A 12,206-nucleotide genomic window follows, 5' to 3' on the forward strand; every position below is an offset into this window, starting at 1 on the left:
CACATCGTACTTTTTTGTGGCCACGCATTTCATACATGGTGCTTATACATTTTGAATAAGAACTTCAAGTACCTTTTGCTTCAAGCGGTTTTTCACCTCTTTTATTCCCATTTTTGCATGATCTTTTGCCTGCATGAAAAATTAATTTAAGTTAAGATTCCCTCTCTGTTTCCAGCAGGGACTATGCTTGATTTCAGTCCATCGTGAATCACCTTCTCTGATTACTAGAAAAAGGAAGGAAAAATGGGATCATCAAGTTGAAAACATAATGGCTATGAAAACAAATACAATGTTGAAAGGTTAAAAAAAAAAAAAATCCCTTAAAGAGGCTACAGAGATTTTATTTTCTGCATTTTGATGGGACTGATTTTTTTTCCCCTCCGAAGCCCTTCTTCTGCTCTCTGTAATTATTTATCTCCGCAGCCTGGTGACAGCTACCAGTAAGAGGAGAGCAGCAGCTTCTTCAGCGGCAAGATTCAGAATATCTATTACACTTCACCAGGGCAGGGCCTCAGGACCAATTTTCTGCCCAGGCTGAAGAGACACATCGCTGGGTTTCTCTGGTGCCACTTCTTAAATCTCATTTCGGCAGACACCCTGGCTTTTATTTTCTGTCATTCTAAGACCTGTGTGGTTCTCTTGGCAGCCACCCGCCCCATTAAAATAGCTACAATTTAAGCACAGAAAGGACTAACAAAATTAAAAATGGAAATAAAACAAAACCACCCCAGTTAAGTGGCTCAGAGTCAAATTAGCAAGCAAGAGAAATCATGAGAAAAAATACTTGAGGCCCGTAAAAGATGGAGCATCGGGAACTGGTGTGTTCTCTTATTTTCACTCTGCTGTGGGCACGAGTTTCACAAACAATGCATTTCCTATAGGGCAGTGATAAGAGAGATGATGAAGAATTTGGGCCAAAAATTCGGGGGTGTGTCCCACCACGAGCACTCTTCAGTAACCTGTAAAGGAGCTGCTATATTCTGACATTATAACAAGGATATGCGTAGGAAAGGTCTGCCAGAACACCTGACAGACCACCACCTCTGGTTCTCAGGGATGCAGGTGTGGAGCAGCCTCAATTTTAGCCACCCTGTCTACATTTTAAAAGCTAAAACCAGTAGCCTCTCATTTCTCTATTGCAGCAACTGTGTGCAGAAACATTTTAAATTAAAAATGTCACTGACCTGGTCATAAAACATCAATGCCAAATAATTCTAAGAGCATTGAGAGCTTTAGGAAATAACACAGCAGCCCCCGAATCATCTCTGCAACGTAGGATCAGGTCTATTTAAGTGTTTCGTCATGCTAAGGAACAGATTTGTTTGGATCCTGAGACCAAGACCAGTACTTACGAACTTATAGACAGTCTTCATGGCCGGGTTTGCTTTCGTTTTTACAGTATTCAGAATTGCTCCACTTCCTTTCTATAATAAAAACGCCAGTTAGCAATTTGGACTGAAGATATAGTAGGCCAACACCAACAAAGACCTCTTCTCTTTAATCAAGTTAAGCCACATTTCAAAAGTGTGTAACAATTAGAGAAACAGACCTAGATGGTGACTGGTCCCAGGCAATTAAGTTACGGCCACGGCAGAATCCCTCTGGCGGGGTATGGGAGCGGGTGGGGAATGAGGATGGCGATAAACTAGCTGAGCGGGGGGACCCCAGGCTCAGTATTTTGCTTGGCACCTGTCTGCTGGCTGGGAGGAAAGCTCATCACAGGCTCTCTGAGGCAAGGGTTTCCTCAGAGTAATCTACAGCTCCTCAAGAAATTCCAGTTACCATGGACAACATTCGGGTAAGTTTAATAACAATGGACTCTAAATAACTAACAGCGAGCCAGGGCAGGAGACTGGGGGCCCACTTAGGCAAGATTATCGGGCTACTGTGGCTACCTTAAGCCATGAACCCTCCTTCCTCACCCTGGTTTTCTGTGTTGTTTTTTAAAAATCACTCTGGTAGGCTGCCTCCCTAACATGTACATCTTGACAAAGGGAAAGAATGAATAGCCATAGATGTTCATCGTTTATACTTTAGTATAAATCCAACATACCGATTCTTTGGCTCTGTTTTTTCAGGAGAGCAGGGGAGCAAAAGGAGGAGGAAAGGCTTTCCCAGTACACAGAGGAGGCAATGAATGTATATGAAGCGCACAGGCTCTAGACGTTTTGTGAGGGCTCACTGTGGGGACGTCCTGGCTTAGGCTCTGAGGGTACTGAGCCACCGGAGGACCGGTCTCTGCCTTCAAAGACCTCCAGTCTGGGGGGTAAACAAGTGCAACTCAAGATGGTGAGAGCTGCACTGGTCGCGTGCACAAGGAGGGTGGTGGCAGCTCACTGTGTGGAAGGGCGGAGAAGGCTTTAGAGGATGAAATATTTGGTCCATGAAGGATGAATAGGAGCTCATGGTGGGGAGAGGAAGGACAAGAACATTCTAGGGGCAGGAAACAGCACATAAATAAGTGCAGAAGCTGCAAAGCCATGGTGTGTTCTGCGAGTAACAAGGGCCGTGCATCACAGGAGGACTGGCAAGTGGGGCTGAGAGCCAGACAGGGTCAGCCCACGGAGGGCCAGCACCAGGAGTCCACGCCCCAGAAGATTTTTAACCAAATGCATCACATAATCAGATCTGTGGTAATTCCAACTGATGTGAACGGAGAGAGAGACCTGATCCAGTGCGTACACAACAGAGTAAGATACGCTATGTAATTATTAGGATTAACTTTTAGCACAATTTTTGGTAACTGCCTGTATTAGAAAATTTGAGCTTTAATTAAAAACTTCAAAAGTTGACCTAGAAAGCATTCTCTGTTGTAGGATAATAGGAAATTTTCACCCACTCATATATTCCACACTGCTTTCCAAAATTACTCAGTATCCTATTTCAATGGTCCTTTAGAGTATTAAAACTCCCTTTATCAATCAATCAACAAGTCCTCATTGCTTGTCTGTGATTTGCCAAGTGCCGTGTTTGGCCATACGAGAAGAACAAAAGAAGCTTTTCATTGAGGAATTGCTTACTCTCAGCCAACTGCAGCCACTTCCAAGGGACCCGCCTTGGCAGTAGCGCACTTGGCCCACAAGCAGGAGAGAACACTTATCACACTCTGTTGGAGTTGCCCGTTTATGTGCCTGCCTCCCCAGTAAGACCGGGAGCTCCCCCAGGGCAGGGCCTGCGTCCTGCTCCCCACTGTCTCCCCAGTACCCAGAGTGGCGCCCGGCACACAGAAGGCCTTTGGTACATACTCACTAATGAACCCACGTAAAGGAAAGGCAAGCATCTGAATTCTTTAGTGGCTTCTGAAGCCCTAAGCACCTGGCTTCCAACACAATAAAAAACTGTTCACAACAACAGCGAGGGGATGAAAACTCTCAGTGATGCATTTTCCATTCTCTCAGGAGCCTTTGCTGTGAAACATATTCAGAGCAGCAAGAGGGACGAATTTTTGGTTTTCCCATGAAGAGTTCCCAATTGGTCTGGCCCTAGAAGGAGACCCCCCGAAATGCTCTAAGATGGCCACATCCTTTCAACACGCCTTGGCCTGCTTCCTGAGACAAGGAAGCTTCTCCTGGCTCTCACCATCCTGACTGAGGGATGGCCTTGGACAGTCTCATCCTGCGAGTCTCCACCTGGCACGAGAACGGCCTGGCTTTACAAACAGAAGCATCTTCAGCTGGGAGAACAGAGTGCCCTGGGCCGAATGACAGCCTTGTGGGTGGCAGGGGAAGAGGAGGGCTGCCAGGAGGCTAAGGAGGGGCCCAGGTGGCTCTGCGGGGGTGACACTTACCCGGACTGTGGAGAGCCACTGGTGGTACAGTTTATCGCTCCCTGGGGAAAGAGGAAGCAGAGAAGCTGGTATTTAAAGAAGTCACGTGTATGCCCTCAGGAGTTCCTCAAGTTGCTTTCAGCATGCAGGACGTGGAAAGTTCAAAATCTGGAGAATCACGTGGAGGCTCCCATGCACCACTCCCTGAAGGAGTTGCTGCCACAGGTTTTCTTTCTCAAAGTGAGATCTGATCCTATCAGTGCCCCGAGTACAAACCCAAATCCTCCTCCTCGCCTACTGGATAGAGGTCGGGCCCCTTAGCAACCCTGCCTCTCTTCCCCTGTCCTGTCTTGGCACTGCCCACCCTCTGCCTCTCCAACCTGTGCTACCATCCTGCACAACCTCAGGCTCCCTGACCACACCTCCTCCAAGCCGTCCATGCCCTCGCAAATGCTGTTCCCCTTGCCTGGCCACCGTTCCCTGCTCTCTCTGCTGCGCACACTCAGGGACCAGCTCAGTCATTTCCTCTGTAAGTTTCTCTTACTCCTTCCTCTCAACAGCCCTCTAGAATAGGTAACACCCATTCAGAGGTCCACGTCCTCTAAAGTTCTGTGAGCCACGCCACGGCAGGAACCACAGGGCCGTGTGTCCAGCGTAAGCACACTGCTGGACACACACTCGGCCCTTCTTACGCTTAAACAGTGACAGGGAAAGAAAAAGGAGGTGCTGTGGGCAACTGATTCATTTTATCTGGTGGGATAAGGAGGTCTTAGCAGCAGACAGCTTTTCTAGGAGTCCGAATGACTAGACTTAGTTTAGCAACACATAAAGCCTGTCTTCTCCCCAGAACCCATATTCAACTGTTAGAACGCTACTCAAACCCCGCCTCCTTTGTGAAGCTCTCATGTTACAGAGTGAGCATTAATAGAGCTCTATTCTACCTTCACAAAAACCTGTGTCTGCTCCTTTTCCTTGCAGTGGCTTAGTCTGTATTTGTCTTTAGTTATGAGCTTTCTCCTATCAGTCTAAAAGTTCCCTGAGGGCAGAACTGGGCCCCCCATTCTTACTGTACAGGGCTGTGGGCACAGAAAACGTCCAGGAAATGCTCATCAACGACTCACACACCGGTTTTATTGATTACTGTGCTCTCCATGCAGCACAGGCTGGTAGGGCCTGACAAAGGGGTCTGTAGGTGAGATCACACCTGGCTCTATGAGTTTATGGACTGCCAGTTGGATTATCAGCACAGTCGAGACCAGACACACACCCAGCAATAAGAGGGGGCTAGTAGCGTGATTATTACTGTTTTGCATTTAGTTTTACTTTGCTGACAGAGACTGAGGCTTTGGGTCTTGGAAAGGCAGCCAGATTGGGATTCAGGAGGCAGGGTCAGCCACTAACATTTCTCTGGGCCTCAGATGCCTCCTTTGAAAAATGAGAGGATCATTCCTCTGGTTCTAAAGGCCTGCAGAGACAGGGCACCCACGATGATCTTCACATTTTAAAGAAACATCTACTAAGCCGCGATCCTCTGCCAGGGTCTGTCCTGGGCGTCTGCACAAACCTTTCCTTGGGGTCTCTGATTTAATCTCAACAGGACTCCTGTGAGGTAGGCACTGTTACATTCCGTGCACAGATAAGAACACTTCAGCTGAAAGAGGTGAAATGACTCGACCAAGTTCTCACTGCTGGGCAGTGAATCCAGGTCTCCTAATTCGATTCCTCATGTGCTTTCCACTGCATCGTGCAGGCCACTACGTTACCTAGACTTCGCCCACCCAGGAGAAGCAAGTGACCCCAGGACAGAGGACTTCAGATGTGCCAATGTGCATCTCATCAGAATGTGAAGAGGAATTCCAACGCTTCAAGGCCAAGGTTGAAATCAGTCTCTCTAATCCGCAGTGAAGGAAAAAAGAAGTCATTGCCACTCCTGGCGAACACACCCCAATCCCACAGACAGCCCACAGCTCAGAAAGAAAAACGAAATGCCCTCACCAGCATCCTCGCCCATGTTGATCTCCTCTTCAAAAACGTCACTGAAGCCCTCACCGGAATTGAGAAGGTCTAATCTACCATCGATAAACTATACAAAGAAAGAACAAAAGCATAACAGCTAGTACAAAGGAACGGGGAAAGGCCGTTCAGCTGGGCTCCTCAGTATATGACCAAAGAACCAAGACAGGAAAGGGTCTTTGGATTTGTGAGCTTAAAAAGGCAAGTTTCTGAAAAACTCGCTGCGTGTTTATAACTTAAAAAACTGCACGGCATATTTGCAAAGGCTCTGTCTGGTGGCTGAGCTCCCTTCTCACCCAATCTCCCTCCCCAGACTCTGGGCCTCTCTGGGCTGAGGCCTGAGTTCCACCCATGCCTGCAGCCTCAGTACTCAGAGTGGAGGCAGCTGCAGAAACCCCACCAGGGACCCAGGGGCAGAACAGGCGAGGGTGCCGGGCACCTGTTTGAAGAGCTGCAGCTGTGTGGCGTTCTGCAGGAACTGCCTCATGGCTCCGGAGCGATAGTGGGACACGAAGGCTTCCTCGCAAAAGGTGATTGGCTCCTCCTGGGAGACAGAGATGAGACGGGGAGAGGAGGGTGAGAGGGATGGAGTGAGAGACATCAGTGCTTGAACTCTGCTAGGTGGCGCTTCTATATCTGCTGATTTATCTAATCCTCACTTACCTGTGAAGTGGCTGTTATGCTCGATGGCATTCTACTCTATGGATGAGGAAGTTATTTCAGAGAGGAAAAGACATCTCCCAAGGTCGCAGGGTAAGAGGCAGGGTGGGAACCAAAGGCAGGATTCCAAACCCCGCCCCGGCCCCTTCCATATTAGCCACAGGCACACCCCAACCGCAAGTTAGTGGGATGTGCCCTTCGGGGGGATGATTTCCAAAGTCTTCTTTTCACTTTTAGGAGAGGAACCCTTTCTTTGGACAGCACCTTAGGCAGAAGGAGCCCTGCCGCCTTCAACAGCCCAGCTGCTCTGGGAGGGCTGGGGGCAGGGATGGAGGCTGGGCTCTCCTTGCTGGGCGGTCCCCCCGCCCCCCACTTGCACCTTTGCAGTCCCTAAGGCACCAGCCGTGGAACACAGCGTGGAAACCGTTTACAGAGTGAGCTTAACCAGTGGCGAGTTATCATTTTAAAATAATTTATTATATTAAAAACCAGGGATGATCAAAAATAAGATTTATAATCCAGTCAGCTTTATGCTTATGCTGCTTGATGAGGACTACATCTTATGAGTCGAGAAAAGACACCCTAAGCTTAAAAACCACCCATCTTTGTAGTGAGCTCCTCACTCCTCCTTTGAAGGTGTTTGGAGTACTCGTCTACACAGACGAGTCTTTAATTTCAACCGTGTATTCTCAGTTCTGAAAGATCAGACTTTTACATGTTGAACTAAATTAAAGGTACCTCTCCCTTCACAGACTTGGTGGCAAACACAGATGTTTGAAGCTCTACTTTTATCCTGCTTTAATGAGTTAGGTGAGTGTTAAAGTTCCTGTGTAGCGGCTGTAAATTCCAAGAGTCCCTCCTGCTTAAATCCAGCCAATATTAGCTCAGCAACTGGGCAGATCTACTGCTCCAGGGTGATAAGGATGACCCTGAAATACTAGGGTGAGGGGAATATTTATTTTTATACAGTCACACCGCACCTAATTTTACAACGGATCTGAGGCAGCTTACATGAGCACCTAAAACAAAGAAAAAAATCAGCGCTGGAGAATACATAAATATGTAAAATGTATTTATTTGGGAAAATAGTATCTGGATATGCAGGTCCTATATGGCTTCTAAAATTCAGTTACAAAATCAGCTCTGAGCTTCCTGGCTGCCACCGAAGCAAGCAGGGAACAATGCAAATGTTACACTGTCTAGGAGGAAAAAACACGCACCAGTTCCTCAGGAAAAAGAGTTTTCATGACATTTATTACTTTGGCATGGATTTATACCTTCCTTGCTGAACACTGGAAAGATCAGCTGTTGGTGAGAACCAACAGAACCAACAGAAGCCCACCGGGAGCCGCATTCCTGTGGCCTGGAGGTTTTGCTCCTCACCCTCGGAACCACAGCAGGGCGATTAATTCTCTCTCCAGGAGGTCTCATCCACCAGCACAGTGTCACCCATACACTGCTCACTCCTAATAAACACTGTCAGCTCAGACGTCTCTTGTTCCAAACCCATCTGTCTCAATCCCCACCTGGATGGCCCACTAGAACCTCAAACTCAGAATGGCCAAAACTCCCAATTACTCTCCCATCTGGAATGCACTCTAAATCTTTTTTTCTTTCTGAAGTTGTCATTATCCATAGCTACTCACAGCAGACCTATCAATTCCCTAGTCTTTCCCATTTTCCCACTGCAACGTCTCATCTGTCTGTCCCCTGCTCTCTATCCCTTGGCACGGGCCTGACAGCCATGGTGGACGTTCAACTTTATGTCCCTCTCTTGTTTCGTTCCTCCCCGTCCACTTCAACCCTTCTGGCCAGAGTGATTTCTAAAATGCAAATTGGATCATGTCCCTATACTACTCAAGAACTTTGTTTGTGGAGATGTTACATTTGTGTGATTATTTAATTCTTCCACTAGACTATAAGCTTCATGGGGGCAGGAAGAGTCCCCGTTTGTCTAACAGCATGTGTCACACACGTGAGCTCCTGTGTGGGGGAGGAAAGAACAAGTCCTTGCTCCTTAGTCAGGCAAACAAACCTTTCCTAAGCTGAGAGAGTCCTTGCTTTTCCAGAGTCCTTTTGTGTCACTTTCCTATGCTCCCCCATACACCTTATGCTTCAGAGGTATCTCCTAATCACAGGCCATGTCCTTTCCCACTTTCTTCCGTGCTTTTGCCAGTTCTACTCCTTCCACCTGGACTATCATCCTTTAAACACAGGCCTGTGTGCGGCAGTCACTTACCCCTGCTCAGTGCCCCCACAGTGCCTTGTGCACCCTGGGTGCTGGGTAATCTTCACTGGTGTCCCTGTGACCAGAAGCTCGAGAGGGCAGAGGCCCCGCTGGATGCATCACTATACTCCCTGGGGACAGTGCAGCGCCCAGCCCCCAGGTAGAAGCTCGAGGATGTTGGTTAAGGAACCGCAGAATGTGCTTGGCCTGGTTCCTGTCACAGGAGCCCTGCGATCTCCGTGTGGCTGAGACACCGCTTAGTCTGATGGTGGAGAGGTCTCAGAGTACGAGGCCAGGCTGAGTGACGCTTATGTCCAGGGAGCTTAGAGCTGCTCAGAGGAAATGCTCACTGGAGCTGTTAGCATTCACTCCTGGAGCTTTGGTCCAGTGTTGCCAGGAAGGAGAAATCTGCCGAGGGACCAATAAATTCAAGAGAGTTTGCAACCAAATTTGCATGGAAGAGTAGCCTGAGGCAGGCTTTAGCTGTAGGAGAGCAGAAAGAATCTCATCTTTGGGGAGACAAGAACATTTTGGGGCCTGTTGTCTACTTATTGGAGATGACATCCCCTGGTCAGATGTCTGTGCCATAAAAACGAACAGAAGGACATGGGCACGGATGGGAAAGACTCAGGGGAAATGTTGACAACGGGGGCTTTTTCCGCAGACAGCTTAAAGAACAACATCAGCAGTGTCAGCTGGACGTGGAAACAAGTACTGCCTACAGTGTCGTGCTGCTGGGGTGGGTGGCAAAACGTGCACTGGAGTCAGAGAGGAAAAGGCTGGTCCTTGCAGGGCAGCAGGTGCGAACATATGAGGAGAAGTCGGTATGTTCAGTGGAGTCTGGAAGGGTGAATAAGTTAGGTGAGCCGTTCCCACCCATTCAGGGCAACTGTTCTACCCTAACCCTGCACTGTCACTCAGAGTCATGTACAAAGGTCTGACCGGCAGCAGGCACAGAGGGCGCATTCCCCTGCACTACTCATCTTCTAAGGAAATGACCATAATCGCGGTTCACCTGATCCTTACAGAACAGCAGGTAGGGTACCTTGCCTGAGGTCACATGACCCGCACATGGCAGAGTTGGGGTTTAATACAAGGTGGCCTCCAAAGCTCAGCCATCTCATGCATGGTCTGCTATAGACCTGGGTTTTCTCTGAGGCCTCAGTTTTGTTTGCTCTTGGACACCTGCTGGGGAGCACAAGCGTTCTCTTTAAAGTGGGAGCCCCTCATGTTCTCCTAGTGGACACTCAGAGCACCAGCCCCTCAGAGACAAACAACTCCCGGGAGGGAGGAGGCGAGCCGCTGTGAAGGCTCCTTCTGCCATGGAACCAACTCGGCACCTAACCATTTGCACCCACTTGTCCAGCTCCTCCTGCGGTTGAAACGGCTGCCCCCACTCTGCTCTCTGCAGCGGAGGGGAGAAGGCAAGGTGTTTTGTTAACTCCCTCCTTTACAAGAAGTGCCGATTTAGTCCTCCTGTTAGGCTGATTAAACCTTTTGTCTTCTTGGGCGACACTCTAGGCGCTGGGGTTACTGACTTGATAGCGACGTTAATTCAGGCAAGTCAGGCCGTGAGCGTTCAAGCTCAGATCGCATTAGTAGAGTTTTCCATCTATGACCCGAAGGACAGTTAAACACAGCTGCTTAACCCTATCGAGGACTTTGTTATGGAAAGACAAGTTTTACTCTTGGATTATCTTCTTGACACATGGAATCAATTGGAATTCCATTATTAATGAGTCCATCTATGTTAACAGGTGAGGCTGGTGATTCCAAAGGTTTCTGATACTTCCAGAAATAAATGGCTTTTATCCACAGCATTGCGGGTCGTGGCATAAAAATAAAATCTCCCATCAGATTCTTTAGCTTCTTTCCTTGTTCTGCTGATCCATACTCAAAGTATCAAATTCTTATTTCCCTTCACAAATTCAATTTTTATCAAAATTTTATGCATGCATTTACCCGGAAATTCTAAGGAAAAAAGGAGGTGTCCACTCTTTATGGACCTTGCTTAAATTTTAAAAAAATGATAATTTTGGAAGATTCATCCATCCAAACATTTTTAACACACCTACTGTGTGCCAGGCTCTGAGTTAGGGGAATACAAAGATGAATAAAACACAGTTCCTACAAGTAATACCAATAATCAAACGAGGGGTGGGGAGTAGATGAAGGTATGTATAGATGATACAAGAATGGCAGAATGTTATGTTTATAGCAGCATTATTCACAAAAGCCAAATGATGGATGTAATCCAAATGTCTACAGATGAATGGATAAACAAAATATACATACAATGAAATATTGTTCAGCCTTCAAAAGTAACGAATTTATGGCACATGCTACAATATGAATGAAACTTGAAGGCATTACGCTAAGTGAAATAAGCCAGTAACAAAAGGGCAAATACTGTCTGATTCCACTTATCTCTACAGTTGTCAACTTCATAGGGACCGAAAGTAGACTGGTGGTCGCCAGGGGCTGGCGGGAGAGACGGGGAGCTGTTGCTTAAAGGGTATAGACTTTCAGTTTTGCAAGATGAAAAAAGTTCTAGAGGTGGATGGTGGTGATGGTTGCACAACAGTGCGAATGTACTTCATGTCACTGAGCTGTCCGCCTAAAAATGGTTAAAGTGGTAAAATTTATGTTGTGTGTATTTTACCATAATTCAAAAATTTTTAAATGATAGAATGTTTATAGTTGTAGAAGCTGGGCAGTGGATACATAGGAGTTTATTTATTTTGTATATATTTGAATTTTCCGTAACAAAAATAAAAAAGAAAAGCTCCTGTTACCAAGGAATCTTGCCTACTTCAGGGAACAAATAAGTACAGTACAGCGTGACAACTGGCACACCAGAGGGCTGGTTTGGGTTTTTTTTGGGTAAAGCCATCTTTAAAAACACTTAAAAAAATTAAAAAAGAAACTCTGATCCATTTGAGGTAACACAACATGGTGGGGAGAGAACATGTCTTGGGGTCAGAAAGACCTGGACTTGAACCTGGACTCTGATGATACTGGCCACGTGGTCTCAAGTGACTTGTCTTCCCTCATCTGCGACAATTACTCAAGGCTGGCCCATCTCTTAGGGCTGCTTAGAAGATTAAGACAGATGACAGCAAATAAATTTTGCACAAATAACCATTTCTTGAGGGCAGAGATTGAGTTTTACTGAGGCTGATAACATAATTTAGGGGACCCAGTGCAAAATGAATATGCAGGAAAAAAGCACTGTTGAGTACTAAAATATGAAGCTTTTTTCTTTTTTTATGGTCTCTTTCTAGACCCTTTATGGTGTTTTTTAAGTTTGCTATTTAATGTCATTCCATGTAAAGAAAAAATAAGAATTTAAATTATTAGCATAGCTTTTATTGTTCAGCTTTGTATCGTGCAATGCCAGTTCTGAATGCTAACATATGTGGAATCGTATTTTGTAAATCATATATGCATTTGTATTTTGTTCTTACCAGACAGTGGAAATGCTGTGCAAAACTAACTCAACTGTTTTTATTTCAGTTCTTGATATACGCACATTTTATT

At 46.6% G+C, this 12,206-nt stretch overlaps 1 protein-coding gene across 9 annotated transcripts in view; it reads right to left on the reverse strand.

The window, feature by feature from the left end:
• Positions 1-12,206, reverse strand: part of DENND1A (DENN domain containing 1A) — a 537,868-nt gene that overhangs the window by 63,092 nt on the left and 462,570 nt on the right. For all 9 annotated transcript variants that reach the window (XM_007194701.2, XM_007194703.2, XM_007194700.2 and 6 more), the window contains 5 exons: positions 6,219-6,323; positions 5,762-5,849; positions 3,788-3,828; positions 1,353-1,424; positions 73-129 (listed from right to left, as the gene is read on the reverse strand). In XM_007194701.2, coding sequence (XP_007194763.2) covers positions 73-129; positions 1,353-1,424; positions 3,788-3,828; positions 5,762-5,849; positions 6,219-6,323 — 363 coding nt within the window. The remainder of the gene's footprint in view (positions 1-72; positions 130-1,352; positions 1,425-3,787; positions 3,829-5,761; positions 5,850-6,218; positions 6,324-12,206) is intronic.

Source organism: Balaenoptera acutorostrata, chromosome 6 (assembly GCF_949987535.1).
Source record: "Balaenoptera acutorostrata chromosome 6, mBalAcu1.1, whole genome shotgun sequence".
In the NCBI taxonomy this organism is placed as follows: Eukaryota; Metazoa; Chordata; class Mammalia; order Artiodactyla; family Balaenopteridae; genus Balaenoptera; species Balaenoptera acutorostrata.